This window comes from Vitis riparia, chromosome 2, assembly GCF_004353265.1.
Source record: "Vitis riparia cultivar Riparia Gloire de Montpellier isolate 1030 chromosome 2, EGFV_Vit.rip_1.0, whole genome shotgun sequence".
Lineage (NCBI taxonomy): Eukaryota > Viridiplantae > Streptophyta > Magnoliopsida > Vitales > Vitaceae > Vitis > Vitis riparia.
In genome coordinates this window covers 5,352,775-5,377,936 of record NC_048432.1, presented here as the reverse complement: position 1 = coordinate 5,377,936, position 25,162 = coordinate 5,352,775, and the positions used below count along the sequence as shown (strand labels likewise).

General features: G+C 38.7%; 2 protein-coding genes across 2 annotated transcripts in view; both read left to right on the top strand.

Annotated features, from left to right (window-relative positions):
* LOC117933260 (protein ENHANCED DISEASE RESISTANCE 2-like) overlaps nt 1-23,053 on the top strand; it is an 89,022-nt gene extending 65,969 nt beyond the window's left edge. The window contains exons 18-23 of the mRNA XM_034854646.1: nt 16,933-16,977; nt 17,063-17,203; nt 19,150-19,245; nt 19,347-19,448; nt 22,015-22,167; nt 22,754-23,053. Of these exons, the coding sequence (XP_034710537.1) occupies nt 16,933-16,977; nt 17,063-17,203; nt 19,150-19,245; nt 19,347-19,448; nt 22,015-22,125 (495 nt within the window). The 3' untranslated portion in view covers nt 22,126-22,167; nt 22,754-23,053. The remainder of the gene's footprint in view (nt 1-16,932; nt 16,978-17,062; nt 17,204-19,149; nt 19,246-19,346; nt 19,449-22,014; nt 22,168-22,753) is intronic.
* A 90-nt stretch (nt 23,054-23,143) lies between these two features.
* On the top strand, nt 23,144-25,162 carry LOC117933270 (scopoletin glucosyltransferase-like). Its single transcript, XM_034854651.1, has one exon. It carries the CDS (start codon nt 23,505-23,507, stop codon nt 25,032-25,034), a length of 1,530 nt encoding a protein of 509 aa, XP_034710542.1. The 5' UTR covers nt 23,144-23,504; the 3' UTR covers nt 25,035-25,162.

The window sequence follows — 25,162 nt, the reverse complement described above, 5'->3', positions numbered from 1 at the left end:
ATATGTCATGCCCCAAAACCCACTCCAAGGGCATGACAATCATTTCACACCTCAAACTCGAAGGCTGAAAGTGAAAACGACACAAATTTTCATCTTGTAAATAGAAATTACCAATTACCAAATTGTTGTTCAGAGTAGTAAAATAAATAAATTCTAAAATCTCCAGATATCAATTTTGAAAGCTAACACATCAACCCAAGTGTTATTGTCCAAATAACCTCAAACTCAAATAATTCAAATGGAAAATAAATTTTAACATTTAAATAATGTTCAAAATAAAAAAAGTTTTAACAAATGTCCTAACAAGTCAATTTCCTCTCCTAACCGTCACTCCTCGCCCGAATTGAGGGTACCTGGAAAATTATCAACAAAGGGGGATGAGCTCAAAGCCCAATAAGGAACATTAACACGATTTCATGGATCAATTATTTTCAATTATACTTATAAACAGGAGATATAACATATATTATTTTTATGAAACTTTTTAGTTAAACATGTTAATACATTTAAACTGTTCAACCAAACATTTTCATATATATCAAAATCATTTCATATTCATTTCAAATCAAATATATTTCAATTCTTTTAACTCTAGTTATCAAATAACAAATAGTGCCTAGTTAAGTGGGACTTTACAAATAGGTGGCTACCTCCAACCAAACCCCTAGAGGCCGGGATCCAAATTAATTACATTCCCTACCACGAAAATGTAAAGATTAACTATTATATCCCATTGACAAGAGCCAAACAAACTAGAGGCAAATTCCTTGTTTTATTTATTCAAACTTACGAAAGCATAATATCTCCATATGTTCTATTATAAACAAAAGAAATGTTCTAATATATTTTTCATGTAATTTTTTTTTTTTAAATAAACTAACCCTTACCTAAATCGAAATCTTCCAAAGAATCCTTTTTTTTTTTTTTTTTTTTTGTTCATCTAAAAACTTAAGATTTTCCAATTTCCAACAATAAATCAACCCATATTCTTAAATTTCCAATATTTTGATCTTAAAAAAATTAAATAAACTAACCATAATCTAAATTGAAATTTTCTAAAGAATATCTAATGTGTTCAAAACTAACTAACAAATATAATATATTAATCTAGGATTAGAATCTTACTTGAAAAAATCTAAACCTTAAACTCTAGACCTCCAAACCTTCAACCCCCACGTTATCCAATTATCTGATTTTTTATGAATAAGGTTTTTAAATAGAGAAGACAAGAGGGAAATCTAATTTACAGCTAGGATTATTAATTGTAAAAGGATTCTTTTACCCTTAATGAGTTTCATTAATTAATTAATTAACTTGTAATTTCTTGTTTTGCCCCTAAAGTTAATTTTGGGGTGTTACACGATATCTCTAGTAACTAACTTCATAAAACTCTATAAATAGCCCCAAGGGGTAACCAATTGGAAGGATCAGAAATTTGATCTCTAATCTTTCCATCTCAAAAGTTCATCCTTTTTGTTTTTTGTATTGAGACCCTTCAAAGGGTTACTGCCATTCTTCCCAACCACATCTTGCATCTCATTTCCAATCTACTCCTATAACTAAGATCACTCTATAAGCATCAATTTCTTAGGCTTTTGGTGTTTAATGACTCTTTCCCTTCTTTCCCTCTCAATTTCCTATTACATAAACTTTTAATTTAATTCATTATGGTCTTTTATAATTTCATTGCTAAAAAGGGAAATAAATGTGCAAATTTGGAGTTTGTTCAATTTAATAGTTTAGGACACAAAAAGGCAAATTTAGCATAGTGATACAAACGATGATCACTAGGGTATTACATTTATTGTGACCTTAGGGCAAATAAAACTATCTTATGTTACTATTAACATGTCAAGCTTGGATTCTTTAGCTTTGGTGAATTTGAATTTTGATTGTCTTCCTTGGAATTTAGATAAATAGGAAGCAAAAGTGTCTGCAGAGATGACTTCAGGGAACATAGAATTCATATAAAAGAAGCTAGTACTCTAGATTTTCCATGTTATTTCAGGCACTTTCATTAATGTCATACTCTCAATTTACCAATGCACAAAAATAAATAAATAAATAAAATAATGCCACACAATGTGTGATTTACTAATGATTTTTTTAAAAAAAAACTTTTTCTTTTGAGCATCTATCATGCTTATTTTGAGGGTGTGATTGCTTAGGAAATTGTGTGATTGCCAAAATGACTTGTATGATTTGTAATGACCCCGTACTCAACTGTGTAGATATTGTCCACTTTGGGCCCAAAGGACCCTTATGGCTTTAAAATGTGTCTATAAGGTTAAGAGAAACACATACTTATAGGGTCATGAACTCTCTCCTCTATCTGATGTGGAACATCATAAACACCCTCTCATGCAAACACAACTTCCTCGTTGTGTCTCATGAGATTACGGAGCCAAATAGACAAACACCTCTCACAGGGCCAAACAGACAAACACTCCTCACAGGGCTAAACAACCCCCATACTGGGATCAAGGGTTAGCTTTAATACCATTTGTAACGACCTGCACCCAACCACGTAGATATTGTCTGCTCGGAGCTCAAAGGGGGCCTCATTGCTTTGAAATGTATCTACTTGATTAAGAGGAATCCATACATATATAACCTCAATAATTTTCTCTCCTATCCGATGTGGCTACTTGTATGGTTGTAAAATTAGCAACTTGGCACTACTAAGAGTAATGTAACTCATAACAATGGAAACGATTATGTGTACCCTAGAATATTATATGATAGAGAATTTAAACGTTTTATGATCGATTGATAATAAAGAAGGGTGCTCGACTTCAGGGAAGAAGCAGAGGAACAAGGTATATGAAATGTGAGGGTAGCAGTTGCACATGTACAGTGTGACTATCCCTTCAAGGTGTTGCACAATTTTGGCACTTAGCAGGAGTAGAGATAGTGCTCCCTCTTTGATTAATCTCCATGCCAAAAGCATCCTATATAAGTGCCACAATATAAGTAGTATGAGTACTGTATATGAGTAACATATACTGTGTCTTTTGTTGTCATTGGTCATTGTAAGACATCAACTGCTTTGACTATCCCTTGCTACAAAATACAATGTGCATTCAAATGTCCCTCAGTTGTTGGCATGCCCAGAACCCAACATTTGATAGGAAGCCCTTTTAACTTGTCAATTTGAACGAAAGTTAGTGGTTGACATGAAGCCTTTAACTTCCAGCATGTCTATTGTACAATGTATGAGAGGAAAACCTTCAACTTTTGAAGTGTTTCATAGTGTAGTGTGTGATAGGTAGACCTTTAATTATCAGCATTCTCCAATTTTGTGATATGAGAATATGTCAACCACTTTTAACATCTTATAGAAAGTAGCCATGCTTTTAAGACGATTCGAGGTGGTTGCATTACGGTTTTGTTGACCTATGAGACTAGTGAAATATCTCCAAGGGTGCAAAGACGGGCATGATCAAAGTTAGAGGAAGGTACATGGAACCAAGTGGCCAAGAAAAGCAACACAAGGTTCTAGTGATGGAACCTTGATAAGGGCAACCGGGGGACTGGACATCCTATGTAGTTGCCCTAAGGACCACTTTGATTGTTTTGAATGAGTTCAAACCAGACATGATCCTTTTATCTATCTTCTCATGCATGTATTGCTATCATTTGGAATTGTCAATTTCATGCTGTCTATTGTGATAAAATCTTAGGTCCAGGGTTTAGCCAAGAAGGAGATGGGATAGGGAAATACTAAAGAGAGAACATGGAACTTCTATTTTTTATTTTTTTTGGCTGGTGATGCTTGTGATAATATGTGATGGTATGATAAAGTCTTGTCTAGGAACCTTTTTTTTTTTTTTTATTGGAAACGACAAAGAGATATATTGATAGAAAAAAGAAGTACAAGAGAAGGATAAAAAATCCTCCCACCAAAGAAAACTAAACTACAAGAATGCAAACACAAGAAAGTACACAATAAAACAAGCAAACTCTCTAGATTGGACCATTCCTTATGGATTACACACCGCTAACCAGTCAAGTTGTAACACATTAAGGGGAGTCCGTTTAAAAACCTTGGAACAGAAAGCCCAAAGAAAAGCAAGGAAAACAATAGAGTCCCAAAGATACTATGAATTCGTTCCCTTATCCTAGAAATCATCGCGTTTCTTTCTCACCACACAACCTGAATTAAAGCAATGCTCGTAGCTTACCACAAAACTATCCCCCTCTTAGATTAACCAAAACCATTAAATTTGATGGACATCATGTCAAAGATGCTTCTTGGGGAGACCTAATCCATCTTGGCTAACTAAAATAATCTGTGCCACAACCCAATCGTCAAGGAGCAATGTAAGAAAAGGTGATATGCTGATTCCCCATGTTTCATGCAGAGAATGCAAATATCAGGACTAAGGGCTTTGTAAAGTCTTCTCAATTGTAGCATGTCATTAATATTTACCTTCTTGTGTGTCACTAACCAGACAAAGGACTTCACTTTGAAAGGGACTTGAGATTTCCAAACGAACTTAAAAGGAAAAACCTAAGGAGAACCAAAAAATTGGGATAAGGTTAGAAAAAAAGATTTGACTGAAAAAAGTTCTAAAGAAGAAAAATCTAGCATCTAAAACCGAAGGTGATAGATGCAAACTATCAAGTGACCGCATGAGGCCTTCTAAGTCTTTTATTTCAGAATCTGAAAGGTTACGACGGAAATTAAAGTTCCAAGAGAAAGGACGAATAGAACCAATAATTGAAGAAATAGGAATATTTTTATCCAAGACTACTCTAAATAGTCTTGGATATTGGGATCCCAAAGGTTGGTCCCCCCACCACAAATCTTCCCAGAAACGAATTCTTTCCCCATTTCCTATCACAAACCGAGTAAATAAGGAAAAATCCTGAAAGACTTGTGCAATAGCCTTCCAAGGACAAATGATGTGACCATCTGACTAAAGTGTTAGCATCCCAACCATTAGAGTGTGATCCATAAATGCTTAAGGTGACCTAATGCCATAGAGCGGAACCCTCTCTAGGGTACCTCCACAACCATTTCCCTAAAAGGGCGAGATTCCTTAGAGAAATCTTCCCAAAACCCAATCCCCCTTTTGCCTTCGGTTTACACAATACATCCCAACTAACTAAATAATCTCTTTTGCCTTCCCCAATCCCCAACCATAAAAAATCCCTTTCAACCTCTCGATTTTTACAGCCACTGAAGCGGGTAACTTAAATAAGGAAAGGAAATAACAGGGCATATGAGTGAAGCAAGATTGGATAAGAGTTATCCTTCCTCCGAAAGATAAGTAAGTCTTTTGCCACCCATCTAATCTTCTTGAGATTCTCTCAATCACTGGATCTCAAAAGCCACAGGCCTTGGGGTTCCCTCCTAAAGGAAGACCCAGATAGAGTATAGGCCAACCCAAAGCCTTGCAATCATGCAACTCCGCCAATTTAGAAAGATGATTCTGATCAAGATTGATGCCATAAATATTACTCTTGTCAAGGTTGACCTTGAGCCCATAAATATGCCTAAACACTAGCAAAAGACTCTTGAGAGTCTGTAGTTCTTCCTCCTTAGTGTTAGAAAAGAAAATGGTATCATTCGCAAATTGCAAATGGGACACCCTAGTTCTATTTCTACCCACCCTGAAACCCTCCAACAAATTTCTTTCCTCTACTCTCAAAAGCATCCTGCTTAGTACATTTACGACTAAAGCAAACAAAAAATGGGATAAAAGGTCACCTTGTCTTAAGCCTCTAGATGCCTTCACCCACCCTTTAGCGTTTCCATTCACCAAGACTGCATAAGATACCGAGGACAAACAACCACTCATCCATTTCCTCATCTAGGACTGAACCCCTTCTTCTCCAACACATGATCCAAAAAATTCTAATTCACATGATCGTAAGCCTTTTCAAAGTCAATTTTGAAGATGACACCTTCCTCCCCTGATCGTCTTCTCTCATCCACTATCTCATTGGCTATGAGAACCGCATCCAAAATTTGTCTCCCTTGAACAAAAGCGCCTTGAGTAGAGTGGATGGTTTCATGTAGAACCCCTCTTAGACGCCCTGAAATCACTTTGGCTATTATCTTGTAGAGGCTAGTGATCAAGCTAATGGGTCTAAAATCTGAGATTTTCTTTGTCAAACTCTTTTTGGGTAACAGAACTATGAATGAGGCATTAGTGCTTTGATTGATAATTTCGCTCCTATGAAACTTTGCAAACACTCTTACTAAATCCTCCTTGATCACATCCCAACAATCTTGAAATGCTGCAATGGTAAAGCCATCAAGTCCCGGCGCCTTATCCCTATCCAACTAAAAAATGGCCTTAGAAATCTCTTCTTCATTGAAAGAGGAATCCAACCTAAACGCGCTCTCTTTCGAAATAGGGGACCAATCTAATCCTTCAACGCTCCAAGACTCTCCTGTAGGACTTGCATAGAGCTTTTCAAAGTAAAGTAAGATCTCCTCTGTGATACTCTCGGCATTATTCAACACTAAGCCCCTTTCATTCTCCAACACCTTGATAAATTTCCTATTTCACCTGCCATTAGCCACTTTATGAAAAAACTTAGAATTATAATCCCCTTCCTTAACCCATTTCACCCTAGCTTTTTGTCTCCAATGAATTTCTTCCCTCAAAATTAAATGCTCTAACTCCCCTTTTCTGAAGGCTCTTTGAACTAAAAGATCAGAAGTGAGACCCCCTACTTGCTCAATGGCATCAAAGTTAGCTAAATCATTGTGGATGGTTTTTTTCATTTCATTTAGCTTTTCAAAAGAAACCTTATTCCACTCTTTCAATTTGGCCTTAACAAATTGTAATCTCCTCATGAACTTGTGACCTTCCCACCCATTTCCTTGAAAACCTCTCCACCAATTTCTAAAGTTCTCCTTGAAACTAGGATGTTGCAACCACATATTTTCAAACCTAAAAGGTATTGGGCCCCACTTGAACGAGTTGGTATCCAAAACAATTGGCCACTGATCCGAGGTCCTTCTAAGAAGGGCTTCTTGAAGGCCTTGGGGAAAGAGTTGCCCCCACTCATTTGAGTAAAGAAAACGGTCCAATCTCTTACACACGGGAGACTCTTGCAAGTTTGACCAAGTGAATGATGCGTTCCGTAAAGGTGGATCAAGCAATTCATGTTCTCTTATAAAACTATCAAAGTCCTTCATGCTTGAAGTTAGACTAGAACCCCCCAATTTTTATGAACTTCTCCTTATAACATTAAAATCACCACCCATACACCATAACGAAAAAGATAGGCCGAAAATGTCTAAAAGTTCCACCCAAAAATCCTTCCTAAGTGAGGGACTGTTTAGGCCATAAACTACGGATATCCAAAGAGGTCCGCAACCATCTAAAGCAAACTTGACTGACACTGAGAAGGATCTTATTACCACCTCCTCACTACGCAGTTTTTTTGAGTCTCAAATGATCAAAATCCCACCTAAAGCCCGCACGCACGCTAGAAGAGCAGCCTATTCCTTATTTTTTACTGTCCAGACACTACCCACAAACCTTCTATCACACTTCTTTTTTGTTTCCTGAATCATCACAACATTCGGATTTTCTGACCTTAGAAAATCTTTAACCACCCTTTGCTTATTCCTTACTCCCAAACCTCTGGTGTTCCAACTGATAATTTTCATGGAAAAACTCATAGACCCTAACCCGCCAAACCAATTCCAACAAGTCTCAATTACCTGTGGAGCAACTGTTCTTCCTCCTGGAATAAACCTTAATATCCAGAGAGCATAAAACCTCTCGCACTTTAGCCATTTTCCTGGGGGACAGGCCATCTATATGGAACTCGCCCGATGGGGAGACCTCAGTATCCCCATGGCTACCTGTAACCAGGTTGGAATCCTCCTTAGGCAAGCTAGGTTTAGTCTTACTGGGGGTAAAACACTCGGACAAATGGTTTGATAAAGTAAACTGGTTCTCTTCCTCATCACGGATAGGAATGCCAACATAATTTTGATAAAAAGTGCCAACAACGTCTTTTTTAGAAAAAATTTCAAAAATTACTTAATTTTCCGTAGGAGACTAAGAAAGTGAGACTGAATTAGAGAGATCTGGACTAGAGGGACTTGGCAAAGGAAGTGCCAGACTACAAGAAGGGATAGAAGAAGGCTCGGGTGGTTGAGAAGGAGAAGACAGACATACCTCCATGTTTTCCACTCTTGGAATTTCACAAATCCCCTCAAAGATGAGCCCTTTACCTCTGATTTATAGACTAGAAGGTGAATCCGTGACTGATGAACCACAAAGATCGGACCCCACTCGGCCCAAAAAACCTTATTTGTCTTCTTCGAAATGGGGATTGCGCAGATCCGCTTTGCCTCTTGACGACGAGGTCCCTTCCTTGGAACACCGCTTTCGATTCCTTGAAAAATGACAGCGAAAGAGAGGACTCGCTCTAAATCCTCGTTCCATCTAAGATCCTGTCCCGAAATCCTCTTCCAAAAGGCGAATTTCGCTAACTGACGATGACTTCCCGAGGAAAAGAGGCTCACTGCGACTCCGAAGTCCTTGTCGGCGATCGAAACTTGGAGGGAAGAGGGTGGTCCACATCTGCTTTGAAACTACCTTCTCTTCCTTCTGCACAGAGCCTCTCGTCTAAACCTCAAGAGCTTTCCCCTTTCTCACTGCAGTGTCTTCTTCCCTTGGAGACCGTTCTTAACAAATGACATCATTCCTCCTAATCTTTGGCCCAACCATGACGGGCCTTTTAAATTACAGCCCACGATAGCGTCTGAAGGTGGGCTAGGGTTTGGAAGAGACTGGGCCTTTATCTCAAGGGCCCGACCACCCTCTCCAGAGAAAGCCTTGTCGCCGACCCTAACTTCAACTGGACCTTGAGAGTGTGCAAACAACAAGACCGCCTTTGCAGAAGAACCATCTCGCTGGAGTTCCAACTGGACCAGCAGGAAGCCCACGATTTTTCGTCCCACTCTAGGCCTTAACAGGTTGGGCTTTAAACATGGGCTCAGGCGCAGTGGGCCCATTGAAGTTTTCTTCCGTTGGACCCATAAGGCTCCCTCCCCAGCCATTCTCCCTTTTGGCCGCCAATTTTGAACTTGAATACCGATAACGTGACCGGGGAAGAAGCCTCCTACTATAACACTCATTATCCCTAGTGCTACCACGTAGCCCCTCTGCATTTTTTGACCACTGAGAGACGCAACCTCCCGCTTTCAACAACTCGTCCCTGCTACGGGTTGACTCAGTTGTGGAAATGTCGTCTTCATCAACTTCTCCGGTGACTGAAACTGCGACTATGAATGTCCAGGCCCCATCTTCCACCTCTAGCAACGCTGGTAGCATGACATTTGGAAGCATCTCCACCCACATCTTCACCTTCGACAAGTCTGCAAGCTTCAATGATTCCCTTGCCACCTTCGTTACCCTCCCCCACTTCTTCAGAATGAATTTCAACTAATCTTCATCCCACAAGTGAAAAGGAAGACCTTTCAATTCTAACCAGCCTCTTCTGAATTTTCCGAAAACAACCATATTTTCACTTGGCGACCATTTCCTCAGGAGAATAGGCCTTCCTCTCACTAATAATCTTCCCTGCTCTTGGAACCATTCAGCTCTCCTTGCCGAATCCACAAAGAAACACCCCTTGAAAGCGGAAATGGGAGTTACAGACACCATTCCTTTCGTACCCATCATCCTCGCAATAGCTTTTCCTTCGTGAGGCCAGTCTTGAACTTTTTCTTTGCATTCACAAATTACAGCTCTGTCCCATTTTCCAACTAACAACAAAACTCCATTCCTTGGTCCATCCTCTGCGACCACTTCTGCGTATGACCGTCAACCTCTGTAAATGCCCTTATTCACCTGAGCATTTCCAAACGTCTCCTTCGAAGCTCCTCCAACTTGATAAGAATAATCTTGCACTGAAGAAATCGCCTTCCTAAGGTCTTCCCACCCATTGCCTTTAACACCCTCGGGAACGACAAGGATTTAATGGTTTCCTTTTTGTAACAATTTTTGTAATTTTCATGGAACGCCCTCTACTATTGAAACATATCTCCATCAAGTGAGTCCTAGTCTTGCCCCTAATCTTTCGTATAAATCCCCTGGAAGCCTCCAACTCCACAGCTTTCCTCAAATGGTCCGTCAACCAATCCAACTCCTCCTTTCCAAATCCTACTGAAACAACAAAACCTCGGCTCCTTTCTGTTACTAATATCCAAGTTCCCCCATTCGATCCTTCAAACTTTACCTGGAAAGACTTTTTCTCCACTTCAAACTTTTCAACCTTCATTCTCGCCAAACCACCAACTTACATTTTTCTTTTTTCTGACAAATTCTTTATATTTTAACCTTTCTTATACTATACATACTTTATCGGTGTGTATTTCAGACTTTTCATGGACATAAAGCAAGAGAAAAATTTTCAGGTCACTAAAGCTTATGGATTCATAGTCAGGGGGGAGCTAGAAATTTAATTCGGAGGCACCCTTTTGAGAATATACGAATAGAAAAATGAAAGAATTAATAATAATACAAAAGGTTGATTATGCTTATTCTCAATAATTTATCATTAATGGGATTTAATGATTTATCTATTTATCTTCATTCAAGTATCTAATTAATTTTAAATATATATTAATTTTTTTTGAAATCTTATATAAAAAATTTAAAGAATATAAATTATTTCTTTTATTAAAAAAGAGATAAATAGCATCCACATTAAGTTAATATAGAATTGCTTTGGGAACTATTCTTATTTTTTAATTTTTTTTTTTTTTTCCTTTTCTGTAATCTTTTTCAAATATTGGAATAGAAAGCATTAATGTGAGATTCATCTAAGTATTATAATTACTTATATTAATCAAATAGCATATGTCCCAGCTTAGTGGTAGAGCATTTTATATGGATACACAATCAAACCACAGTTTGTATCAATTTTTTTCAGTTTGTCCTAGCTTAGTGCATTTTTGCTTCCAGGTGGTGTAGGAAAGGATGAAAAACTTCTGCCATTTATTGGGCTAGTACTAGATGAATTGAAGGTTCCTGTGGAAATTGACTGGTAATATGTTTAAATGCTTTAGAATTGTGTGAAGAAGTATTATTTTTGATAGGAATGTGAAGTATTATAGGTATTTGTAATCACTACAATCCAGTTTATATGACCATTGGACCTTTTATGGATTAAGTTCTGCTGACTCAAGCATGTTGAACTTTAATATTAGTTTTCCTTCGAAATTCCACACCATCTATATGAGTCACTTGTGCGTGGACCTAGTAAGCTCTGCTACTATTTATTACTCATTTTGGTGTTATTATTTTCTTTTCCTTTCAGTAGCCTTCTGGGCTGTCTTAGGGCTGATGACCTCCTGTTTATTCTTGTATTTTGGAGTTCTTGTATGTCAGTAGCTACACCTTCTCAATATCACTATTGGATTTATTGTTTTTATCAATTCCTTCCTTCATGCCCTATTCTTTGTGCCTGCAAGTTAAGCAATTGCTATGCTGTTGCTCCTAAAGGCCCTCGATCAGTAACAAAGCATGATATAGAAACTACCTGTGAAACTTGGTCCAAATTATGACTGAAAAGAAAATGTGTAGGAAGAGTAAGAAGAAACTGATTTTTTTTCCCTTTCACCGCCACCCCACCCCCTCTTTTTTTCCTTTTTTTTTAAAAAAAGATAGCCAAGGGTAAGATGAAACTGATATTGGAACACAATATTCTTTCAATCAATTAAATAACAAAATCTATAAGCACATTTATTTTGTAGGATCTCAGTGAATGAGTTCAGGTTTTAATCCTACTGATCACAATGCTAAGTTGCAAGGTTTTTTTCTTTTTCTTTTTTAATATTTCGTTGCATTAACATATTAAGCACAAACAAGGATGAGAAATTCTTCATTACACAATCCTTTATACAAAGTTTGATCAAGAAGGTGGATTTGTGTATACCGGTTCAATAAGTCAAATCTAGCTCTACTCGAGTCCTCCTGGCGAGTCATGGAGAGTAGAAGGTATTGATTGGTCCCTTATTTCAGAAGAGAGTGCTTCTAGGTTGGATTCCCCTTTCGCTGAAGTAGAAATCTTTAATGCCATCTTTCAGTTAGATAGGGATAAGGCGCCGGGGCCTGATGGTTTCACCATAGTAGTGTTTCAAGACTGTTGGGATGTGATCAAGGAAGACTTAGTGAGGGTGTTTGCAGAGTTTCACAATAGTGGGATTATTAATGAAAACACTAATGCTTCTTTCATAGTCCTTTTGCCTAAAAAGAGTCGGTCAAAGAAGATTTCAAATTTTAGACCTATCAGTCTGATCACTTGTCTATATAAGATAATAGCAAAAGTATTGTCAGGGCGTCTAAGAGGAGTTCTACACGAGACCATCCACTCCACTCAAGGTGCTTTTGTTCAAGGGAGACAAATTCTGGATGCAGTTCTTATAGCCAATGAGATTGTGGACGAGAAAAAGTGATCAGGGGAGGAGGAAGTTGTATTCAAGATAGACTTTGAAAAGGCTTATGACCATGTGAAATGGGATTTTTTAGATCACGTGTTGGAGAAGAAGGGTTTTAGTTCTAAATGGAGGAGTTGGATGAGAGGTTGTCTGTCGTCGATCTCTTATGCTATTCTAGTGAACGGTAATGCTAAAGGATGGGTCAAGGCATCTAAAGGTTTAAGACAAGGTGACCCTTTATCCCCTTTCCTATTCACTATTGTTGCAGATGTGTTGAGTAGAATGTTGTTGAAAGCTGAGGAAAGAAACTTGCTAGAGGGCTTCAAGGTAGGTAGAAATAGATGCAGGGTGACCCATCTGCAATTCGCAGATGATACTATCCTATTTGCTAACCCTAGAGAGGAAGAATTGCGAACTCTTAAGAGTTTATTGTTAGTGTTTGGTCAAATCTCTGGGCTTAAGGTCAATCTTGACAAGAGTAATCTTTTTGGCATCAACCTTGATCAGAATCATCTCTCTAGGTTAGCATTGATGCTTGACTGCAAGGCTTCAGATTGGCCCATTCTTTATCTGGGTCTTCCTTTGGGAGGGAACCAACTGCTTGTGGATTCTGGGATCTAGTGATTGAGAGAATATCTAGGAGATTAGACGGATGGCAAAAGGCTTACTTATCTCTTGGAGGTAGGATAACTCTCCTACACTCTTGCCTTTCCCATATCCCTAGCTACTTCCTTTCTTTGTTTAAGATTCCAGCTTCAATGGCTGCAAAAATTGACAGGATGCAAAGGGACTTTCTATGGTCAGGGGTCGGGGAAGGTAAAAGAGATCATCTTGTTAGGTGGGATGCAGTGTGCAAGCCGAGGGTTAAAGGGGGTTTGGGGATTGGGAAGATTCCTTTAAGGAATCGTGCTCTTCTAGGGAAATGGTTGTGGAGGTTCCCTAGGGAGAGTACATCTCTATGGCATCAGGTCATTCTTAGCATATACGGGACACACTCAAATGGTTGGAATGCCAATACTATAGTCAGATGGTCACACCGCTGTCCCTGGAAGGCCATTGCACAAGGCTTTCAGGATTTTTCCAAGTACACTCGGTTTATCGTAGGAGATGGGGAAAGAATTCGCTTTTGGGAAGATTTGTGGTGGGGGGACCAAATTTTAAAAGACCAATATCCAAGACTATTTCAAGTAGTAATGGATAAAAATATTCCAATATCTTCAATCTCTGGTTCGTCTCGCCCTTTCTCTTGGAACTTTAATTTCCGTCGTAATCTAACCGATTCTGAGATAGAAGATCTAGAACGCCTCATGCACTCTCTAGATTGTATAAACCTATCCACTTCCGCTTCAGACGCGAGATCATGGTCCTTATTGTCTTTAGGTTTGTTCACAGTCAAGTCTTTCTTTACAGCCCTATCCCAAATGCCTGATTCATCTCCATTGTTCCCTACTAAGTTTGTTTGGAAATCTCAAGTCCCTTTCAAAGTTAAGGCCTTTGTCTGGCTTGTGGCTCATAAGAAGGTGAATACCAATGACTTGCTACAATTGAGGAGACCCCACAAAGCTATTAGCCCTGACATATGTAAGTTGTGTATGGAACAAGGAGAATTAGCAGATCATCTCTTCCTACATTGTTCAGTGACGTTGGGGTTGTGGCACAGACTTTTTCAGCTAGCCAAGATGGATTGGGTTCCTCCGAAAAGCATTTCAGACATGATGTTCATCAATTACAAAGGATTTGGCAAGTCCAAGAGAGGGGTAATTCTATGGCAAAACGCGAGTATAGCGTTAATATGGGTTGTGTGGCGGGAAAGAAATGCTAGGATATTTGATGACAAGGCTAGGAATTCAGGGAATCTTTGGGATTCCATTCATTTCCTTGCGTCCTTTTGGGTGTTTTGTTCAGTGGGTTTTAAGGGCATCCCCCTTAACGTTTTGCAACTTGATTGGCTATTAGTGTGTAGATCCAATAGTTCCAATGGGACGGCCTAGAGTATTGTTATTTTTTCATGTTGTTTAGTTTTACTTTTGGCAGGAGGATTCCTCATCCTCCTTTTGTACTTCTTTTTCTATCAATATATTCTTGCGTGGTTTCCTATCAAAAAAAAAAATAAGTCAAATCTAGCTATAATTCATGATGTATAAAATCTCCTACAAAAGAAAGCATATGTCTAGCTCCATGTTTTGCTAACTTATTTGCTGCATGATTGCCTAAGCGAGGAACCTGAGGGGTACATCTTAACTCTGAAGAAATATCAATAATTTGGCATAACCACCCACGAAACTTCCAGAATCCTCTTCTTTACCGTAATATGACAATAGTAGAATCACCTTTTGAAAGGGCTAGAATTTTTGCCTTAATGGCTAAATCGCAACCTGCATGTTTAGAGGTACTCTTAACACTCTGCGAAAGCGATCCCTAAGTAACCTTTTTGTTCCTAACTACCTTGGGTTGCCCAAAGAACATCTATCAAAATGAAACGGAGCAAAACCCATTGAAGATGGTAGTCATTCAAAAAGTGCCTCCTTAGTCAACCTCGTGGTTCTGCAAACTAGGTTCCAATCTAGTAGAATAAAGCTTAAAAAACCTTCATTGGTGGAAGCCCACAAGGAAGAAGAGAAGTAAAATAAGTTCTTAATTGTTTCTTGAGACGTCTTCCTATCCTTAAAAATTCTTGCACTCCTTTCCTGCCAAGTAGTCCAAATCAAAGTGAGGTTAGCAACACGCCAAAGATTCTTGCCTTGAGGAAGTCCTCCAAAAACTCTGAAGAATATAATCAGCATTGCCTCCTCCTGTCCAGGTGGAGCCCAGTCAATTCCTACAAGTCGAAACATTCTACATCATAATGTCAATGCTACAGGGCAATGTAATAGAAAAATGATCTAGAGACTCCCTGCTCATACACACCATTCCAAGCTAAGCGCTTTGTATGGTCTTCTCCATTGGAGCAAGTCATTAGTATTGGCCTTTTTGCCACAAGTCATGCAAAGGTGAAGACTTTTGGTGAGACTTTGAATTTCCAAATGAAATTTGCAGGAATAAAAGAGACTACATTGATAAAAATAGAGATAACCTTAAAGAGGGAACTAACTGAGAACTATCCTAAAGATGTCAACCAAACGTTCCAATTAGGAAAAGTGGGTGACAAACAGACGTGGGGAAAAGAAAACATTAGATGAGTTAGTTCCTCAATTTCTTGCGACTTTCTTGTTTTCCACCACTTTTAGCCCAGGATATTTTGACCAAATGGATTTCTAGGTTCTCCACTAAATAGAACCTACGAATTTAATCCTAGTGCTTCTTATGAGAATTATGTTGTAGGGAAGTTCCTATAAAGTATTTTGGTTGCACTTTTTACTGCAAAGTAGAATCCTTGAAAAAAAATTCTCATTAGCCTAAGTTCAGTTGTCCAAGCCTGTGCATGTTTGTTGTAAGCCTGAGCTATCATTTCAATGTTTCAATTGATTACAATATAAAAATTTCCTAGAAAGCTTTACTAGTCCAATAGTCTTCTCATGTTTAATGGTGTAGCCTCACTTATCTCGGGAATGTTCATTTTTAAGATAATTTATTGCTATGTGTATTTGAGTTCATAATAATGGATATACACCCAATGCATGGTAAGTGATAACCAGTTGCATCCATGGATAAATATTAGTGCATCTGTAGTAATGATTTAAAGTAGGATTAATATTACTTGGACTTAAATTAGGATTAGCATTTGTTGGAGTTAAATTAGGAGTAGCTAATTAGGTTATTGGAGAATTAGAATTAGAGTCATAATGGGTTATTAGAGTCCTAGTAGACTTAGATTTCTTAGAGAAGTCTATAATTAAGGCAAATCGATGTAAATCAAAGTAATGGATTGATGATTAATAATATCATGTTTTCTTGCATACATTACAATTTTCATTGGTGAGACTATTGATTTTCTTCTAGGTGAGACTGCTAGAAGGTCTTAGTGAGACTTTAAGGTTTCTATCCCTTATTCTTCTTATCTTCTTTCTCTATATTTTTTATTTTATCTTTCTCTACCATTAACTTTATCCCTTGTTCCTCTTCTTAAATCCTAAAAAATTTTAAAAACCCTAGCCCACCTATTTGAGTGTAGGTAAGCATCCTAGGGTTGTCCTACATCACTCTTCCCTCCTACCCCCCACCTTTTTTTTTTCGTCTGTGTTTGTGGTGGGGGTTATCATTTGTTTTCTTTCTACAGCCTAAGGAGAAGCTCTTCAAATCTGGATTATCTGTCCTGGATTTTCCTCTTAGGAAGCTAGGCTCATATTGGCCTAACCATAAAAATTATTTACTCGACCAAACTGAATAAGTTGGTTCTCCATTGAATCATACACAACTTGTTTAAAGGATCAGAGTCTCGTCATCTGTACATTTTCTTAGAATCTATATCACTTAATCTAATATAAATTTACTGAAATATTTATTCTTGGTATTTTTTATTTCTGTGTGCTAGAATATAACTATGTTCTTGTTTATAAATGTCTGTGTAGGTTGCATCAGAGAAAGGACTTTTCTCTATTGTCATAAACCTGCAAGTAAGTTGCTTTCCTCCATAACATTTTAGTTTTTAACTAGGTGCTACTGCATGCCAGAAGAGGAGTAAAAGTTGTAATCTTACAGGTACCCGGTTCAACACACTACAGTATGATATTTTATTTTGTAACTAAGGAACTAGTAACTGGATCCCTGTTGCAACGATTTGTTGATGGTTATGATGAGTTCCGAAATAGCAGGCTGAAGCTCATCCCATCAGTTCCCAAGGTACTTTCTACATTTTCCAGTGTTTGAAGGATGCTCAAATAGAATGTCAGGACTGTTGCAGGCAGTCCTCACTCCTGCTTGCGGTGCTTAATAATTCGTGTCACAGAAGTCTGTCTATTACCTGTGAAGCGATCACCCCTGTTGTGTCCACCTGTATGGCTCAATAATTTATATTTGGATGATCATGCTGATTACTTCTTAGCAGATCTTTTATGCCTCAGAGTATAGAATTAAGATAAGATGCCACACATGTGCATTTGCACTTCTTTCATAATGTGGTTTGGGTGGATAATAAATTGGTTAGCAAGCATGTAAAGTCATGCTTCAAGTTGCAGTGGTAATCAGGTTTTATCATATTAATTTACTTCTTTATTATTACTATTATTTTTGTTCAACTGGATCCATGCATACTTCAATAGATTTAATGCTTAATTGCTTCTACAAATTGCTTCCATAAATTATTCAAATAACTAACCGCAGGTTGTTATTTACACTCTCCTTGTGGACCCATGCATATGTGCCATATGTTTTGATTTGATACATTGGATTCTCATTGAACTGCCCTAAGTGTCCTACATTACATCACCATATCCAAATTTTGTATTAGCATGTGACAATTTGCTTCATGTGCTAAGATGCAACGAGTGCTGATCCATTGGTTAGATGCTGTTATTGATTACTTGAAATTGGTTCAAGGACCTTGATTTGGTTATAGAGTTGGATGCTCCTCGAGAGTAATGGACTATGCATAAATTATACCCATTCCAACTGAATTGAGAGAGGGGGAGCACCGCGTCCAAGGGGCATGTCACCATTTATGTTTGATGCACTATATGAGAGGTTGACCTGTTTCTGTGACAAACCTAGCTGTGGCCCTTGATTCAATATACCCAGGAGATCTTTGATTGATTGTGCATGTTCTTGTGGTTAGCATGGGCCTCCCAAGTCAATAACTATCAAAGACCTCTCATTGGTTAAGTCTATGAATATGGGCTCTTAAATAAGGTGTGGACTACATGATATACATCATGTGCTCAAAACTTTCAAGTTTAAACTTTTAGGATAATTGGTTCACCAACATTGTATCAGAGCCTCATTTGGTGGGAGGTCATGTCTTCAAACCTCATGACATATTTATTTCCTTGATTTATTAAGCCCAAATGAGGCTACTTTATTTCCTCAGTTTATTAAGTTCACATGTAAGCCCGAAGTGTAAGCCTAATGGAGGCTCCACTTAAAGGAGGGTGTTAAGAGTGCATGATATACATTGTGGGCCTATTACAAACTTATGCTTTTAGGATAATTGGTTGTTCAACATAAAGGGTTGTAGAGGGCTCATTGAAGAAGGATTTTTGTTTATCTAAAGAGTGCTCTTCAGCCATCTTGAGTCCTTGAGATTTCCTGTATGAGCTTAAGCCGTCCTTGGGGCACTATCATCTTTCTCCATCTGCTCTCTTTTTAGCCCTTTTTGCTCTCCTCTCAAACGTTTTATAACTCCCCATTCCCATGGTTACTTAGGACCTATCATAATAATGCAATATATTTATTTTAGTTAAACTGACTTTGCTTCCTCAAGCATTTCTTGGTTTTGCTTGGGTGGGTTAGTAAATATTTGAACGCAGCCCAAATTCATCATCCAGACCTTAAACATTCCCAAGTTTCAGTACAAACTATTAAGTCATTGAACTGAACCTGTCCTGTCTATGGATTTTTATGTTGACTAAACATAGTTCACAGCCTTAGGATGCATTAGTGGCTGGTATCCAATGGGTTTCTTGATGGCCCTTAAAAACATGCCATCTCATTTTCATGAAACCTTATATTGATGTGGGCAGTTTTTTCTCTTCATCCTCACTAGAATATAATTCCGATTCTGTTTTCTGCTTCTTTGTGCTCTCTGACATCTATATCTTCTGGGCTTGTTCTTTCAATACCGTATCATGCAGGCTCCATGGATGGTGCGCCGGATTGTTGGAAGCACCCCTCATTTCCTAGGAAAAGTAGTTGATTGCAATTATATCCGTGGTCCAAAGTACTTGGAGGTAAAGGCCCTTCTAAATTCTATAGTATATGATTTTACCTTAAGAAAAATTCTGAAATTCATTCAGGAATACTGTAGTTAACATCACTCAATTTTCTGTAGATTGATGTTGATTTTGGTTCTTCAACTGTTGTCGATGGAGCTTTGGCCTTTGTAAATGGTGCAATTCCTAACTTGGTTGTTGACCTGGCTTTCCTTGTACAGGTATGTTCTCTTTATTAATCCTGACCATCTTAAATGAGTGTTGATCAGGACTTCCTACATAAGTTGTTGATTATATTCAATGACATGAGCAAGGAGTCACTTACAGGAGAGCTAATCATGTACTGACTGTCTAATTAGAGATGACAAAGTCTAAACCTGCCAAGTTGTTGCACAAGCCCTGGAACCTGCTTATATCATTTTAAACCAATAACTATATATATTTTATCTGATTCAAGAAACTTTTTAATTTGGATAACTTACAGGAGTGTCAGTTTTTTTACAGTACTAAAATCATCACCATGTACCAACTTGGTGAGTTACAGAGAAACTTTTATGGGTAGGGATGGGGAGGCAAGAAAGACCCACTTGGTTAAATATGAGGTGGTCTGTTTGTTGAAAGTGGAGGGATGAGTAGAACATTGTTAGGAAATAGCTTTGAAGATTTGCGGAAGAAAAGGTTAGTGGATGAAATTAGTGTTAAGGAAATTCGAGGGAAGGAGTTTTGGTGTTCACGAGAGGTAGGAGATTTGTTGGGATAGGGTTGTGGAAGGTGTGAGAAAGGGGTTTGTGTGGTTGTTGTTATGGCATGATCATGCATCAGGGAAGACACTGTTGAAGGAGTGATCTGTTCAGAGTTACAGTTAAGTAGAAACTGCAGTCCAAGCTTTATGAGGGTTCTTCCCAACTGGGAAATATTGAAGTGATCTGTAGTATGGTGGGGTGGAAAACTGGGGCTGAGGTGATGCAATTGAGTGGAATCTTACTTCAAATAAAAGTAGAATATCTGCTGAATCACTTTTATCGAAGGTAAGGATGAATTGGGGTACAGTTGATGCAATTGAGTGGAACCTGACTTCGAATAAAATAATTTTTTGGTAAATCACTTTTTGTGGCGATAGGGAATAGGCAATGTTGACTATCCAGGAGATTTGGGGTTTTTTGGCACATGCAACAGTGGCACTCATCATGAGTAAAGCAGTTTGGAAAATGATGTTTACCATGCCTGCTGGTGAGCAGGGGAAGAATCATTGCTAATCAGTGTTGTATGTTAAGAAGGATGGCGACTGTATTCATCTCTTTCTCTGGCACAGAGGCTTGAGACTTATGATCTGCAATCTTGATCCTTTTTGGAATTTTAAGGTGCTCCCCACAACTTATGAGCAAGGAGCAGTCCAATCGACATTATGAGTTTGTAGTGAGGATAGGAGGAAAGGTGGAAAACTCCACATTATAGTTGGTTAGTGCTTATGGAAGGAGCATTGTGAAAGGACTTGTAAAGGCATTGAAACTCCGGTCTAGAAGTTGTTGGAGATTATTCTTGGATGTTTATTTCTTGGAAAAAATACTTTTGATTTCCTTTGCTTTTTACATGAATATAGGTGGAAGAAACCTTTTGGTGCTTTAATGTAGCTTGTGCTGCACATATATTTCTGGTTACCCAAAAATTTGGACACAATCTTGAAACCCACTCAACTTCTTTCCAGCACTGCATCTAATAATCTCCTTTTAAAAACCTATAACCCTCTCAAGCTTTGTGATGCCCTGGAGCATTTGCTAATTGCTACCAGCCATAGGGAAGACCCCAAGGAAAATACTCAAAAGTTTGGGCCGCCAGGAGATTCTATTCTATCCCGAAAAAATTTCAGAAGAAGGCAAGCACAATGGTCCTCTCTTTGGTGGATTATGGATTCTTCCAATACTTTCAAACAACACTATGCATAAAACCGGGTCCTAACCCCCCCACCCCCAACAAAATTCTTAAGCCTTCTGATTTTTCAACCCGTTCACTTTTCTTATAGATTCTTTGATGAGTAAAGATTGGGCTTTGGTTGGATATATTATTTATTTTTTGTTTTTGAAATTAGAAACTTCTATATAAAAAGTAAAAACTCTTATACAAAAATAATAGGCTCACCATATGTCCTTCAAAAACTTTTTAAATTTGAGATAGTAAATTTTTTTTAATTTTCTATTCTGAGAAAGTGTATCCAAGCCAACACTTAGTGACTTAGTGAGCAATTATAAAGATCAGTTGATTTTTATGAGTGGATCAAGTCAGTTCTCTGAAGCATATTTCTTTTTTTTTTTTTTTTTTCGGGGTTGGTTGTTTTGTTGTCACATTCGTATCACGTTTTCACTGCCATGTCCATCCATGTCCATGCTACGTATTCCCCTGACATGTTTAGTATCACACTAGAACATCATTACAATATGCACCCTGCATGTAAATTTTTGTGACCATATATCACAATAAAACATTTTCCAGTCACCAGTTTAAGGACTATGAAATCTGAATTAAAGATCAGCTTACCTTATTTTATGAAGAACTAGTATACCTTCCATTAAGAAGCCATCTCTTTATAAATTTTCACTTTCCAGTATCAGCTTTAAAGGCAAACATTGTGTTGAAATAGTAGGAACAATGATAATAAGATGATTCTTCTGAGACAATGGTTTCTTGAAGCTTTGTTTATACCAGAGTTGCTATGTTAAGGTTCATCATGTGCGCAAGAAGTCAGTCTCTTATATGAAATTTTTTTCTGATGATGTTGTCTTTGATTCTCAGGGAAACACGGAGGATGAGTTACCGGAGAGGTTGATCGGCGCAGTCCGGGTTTCCCGTGTAGATTTTTCATCAGCTATAGTCCCAAAATTGGACCCATATACATATACTTGAGTTGAAACATTGAATTTTATACAAAATCTTTTGTTTGTTCAGGTATGCACACATATGTGTATTAATATTGCTAGTTCGACTTTATCAAAGGATTGTTAGAATAAGTAATAAACAATGTTTGTAGAATTGGATTAAATATTGAATTAGAAAAATTATCAGTTCACGGTTTATTGGTTGAACCAGTAGTTGAACCACAGTCAAATCGATAACTTTATAAACATATAATTTATATTTTATTAAAATAAAAAATATGTATTATTAAAATTTGTAATAATATTTTATTTTTTATATTTGATATGTTAAATTAAATAATAAAGATAAATAAAAACGTATTAATATATTAAATTTTATTAAATAATATATATATATATATATATATATATATATATATATATATATAATATTTAATTTAATTACATATCCATGCATTTTTTATTTTAAAAAATTTAAAAATCATTCTATTAATTAATTTATATTATTTTCATATTTATCATAAAAACATTCAAAGATAAAAATATTTATATCTGTTTAAATGTTTTATATGATAAAAATTAATATATATATATTTACCATATTATTAATCAAATGGCTATGGAACTTATGCTTCTCTACCTGTTGTGTTAACCAGCATATCTTGGTAGCGGACAAATGAGCATGGGAGGCAGGAACTTGGGCCATCTTAGTAACAGGCAAATGAGTTTAGAAAGAAGGAACTTGGACCAGATGAATGGGGAGCAACAAGTTTTTGGTCAAATGATGGTTGACCAATTTGTGTGAAACCAGACGATCTAACCCTTCGATTATCCAAGTTTAAATTCAGACTGGATTGACAGGAGATCGGTGGATGGTCGAGTGCAGTTCATCAGACCGAATGGGAGAGCCGGGAGGAGACTAGTGGACGAACGATTGACTATTGGTGACAAGGAAATGAAAGAAAAAGTGATGAGGAATTATGATTTATGAATCAAGATAATTCTATTTTTAAATAAAAAAATATTATTTTGGTCCAAAACTCGGTCAAAGGCATTTCGAAGGACAAATAAATGAACCGACTCCAAACTCCAATGAGATTGTCCTCGATCCTAACGTTGTTGGTTACCTAGCGACTTCTAGTCGACTCGGCATTACACGACTCCCACCCTCACACACGATATGCATTATGAAATGTCGGGAGAAAAAATTATGCTACGCGGTGCATTGTAACTTGTAAGAAAAGAAAGGAGATGCCTCACCTCCTCTTTCTCACATCACACTTACCAGTCAAATTCCCTCCTACCAGTAAACCTCCCATGCTTCTCCCCTAAGTCATCCTCCTCCTTTCCCTCTATAAAACCCACTACGTCTCGATCTCATTCCAAAATCCAAATATACCACCTATCATGTCTGCCCATATCATAGTGTTCCCATTTTTTGGGCAAGGCCATCTCCTCCCTTGCATTGAGCTCTGCAAACACCTCGCCTCCCGCACCTTCAACACCACCCTCATCATCTCCTCCAATCTCTCCTCCTCCATCCCCTCCGATCTCCGCCGTATTCCTCTCTTCCACATCTTTGAGATCTCATCCTCATTACCTCCTCCTCCTCCGCCATCGTCGCCCTCCCCGGATTCCGATCCCATGAGCCACCACCATCCCCACCACCAGCAGTTGGGTACGGCCATCGAATCCCTCCTCTCTTCCAGATCCACATCCCCAGACTACGTCCCACCCCTCTGTGCCATAATCGATGTGATGATGAGCTGGAGCAAAGATATTTTTCATAAGTTTAACATCCCACTCGTTTCTTTCTTCACCTCCGGTGCCTGCTCCGCCGCCATGGAGTACGCCTCCTGGAAAGCCGGCGCCTTCAACATCAAGCCCGGCGAAGTCCTACCCCTTCCCGGCCTACCCGAAGACATGGCCTTGACTTACTCCGACCTTCAACGCGGCCCTCACGGTCCTCCTGGCGGCCCACCTGGACCCCCCGGTTCAGGAGGCCCACCTGGACCCCCCGGTGCAAGAGGACCACCACGGTCGGGTCCCAAGTTCGGGGGGCCACCCAAACCGGGGCACCAGCCACCGTGGGTCGACGAGACAGCGGGCTCGATCGCGCTTATGATCAACACGTGTGACGACCTGGAGCGCCCGTTCATCGAGTACGTGGCCCACCAAACCGGAATCCCGGTCTGGGGTGTGGGCCCGCTTTTGCCAGATCAGTACTGGAACTCATCCGGTTCGCTCCTCCACGATCGAGACATCCGACCCAACAGGAAATCCAGCTGCACTGAGGAGGAGGTGATCCAGTGGCTAGACTCCAAGCCCCGTGGATCCGTCCTGTACGTGTCATTCGGAAGCGAGGTAGGTCCTACCATGGAGGGCTACGCCCAACTGGCGCTTGCATTAGAAGCCTCGAACCGGGCATTCATCTGGGTGATCCAACCCGGTTCAGGCCGGCCAGGTCCACCTCGACGACCGGGTTCAGACTCAAACGAAGACAGCGGATACTACCCGCATGGATTAGAGGAGAAAGTAGGGAAAAGAGGTCTGATAATACGTGGGTGGGCACCACAACTGTTGATACTGAGTCACCCATCGACAGGTGGATTTCTATCACACTGTGGATGGAACTCCACTGTGGAGGCAATAGGGCGTGGAGTGCCCTTTTTGGCTTGGCCGATCCGTGGAGACCAGTACTCCAATGCGATGCTTGTGGTGAAACATCTCAAAATTGGGTACATGGTGTTTGCTAAGGATGCTTCTGAAAATATCGTAAAAGAGGCCATAGTTGACGGAATAGAGAAGGTGACGAGTGATAAAGACATGAAGAAAAGGGCGGAGATGATAAGTGGTAAGTTTGGGAATGGGTTTCCGGCGACTTCGGCGGCTGCTTTGGATGCTTTTAGGGATTTTATCAACCAAAGGGCTCCATAAGCACTTGTAATTAATGTGTCATCCATCCATACGCTTTTTTTTTCTTTTTCCTTTTTTTTAATGTATTTACATATCATGTATCATGGAGGCCTAACATATTAACATTACGATTTTATAAGCTTTAGTCT

Bases quoted from the DNA above. Each gene is read 5' to 3' on its own strand.
- LOC117933270 (XM_034854651.1), top strand. From the start codon at position 23,505: ATGTCTGCCCATATCATAGTGTTCCCATTTTTTGGGCAAGGCCATCTC.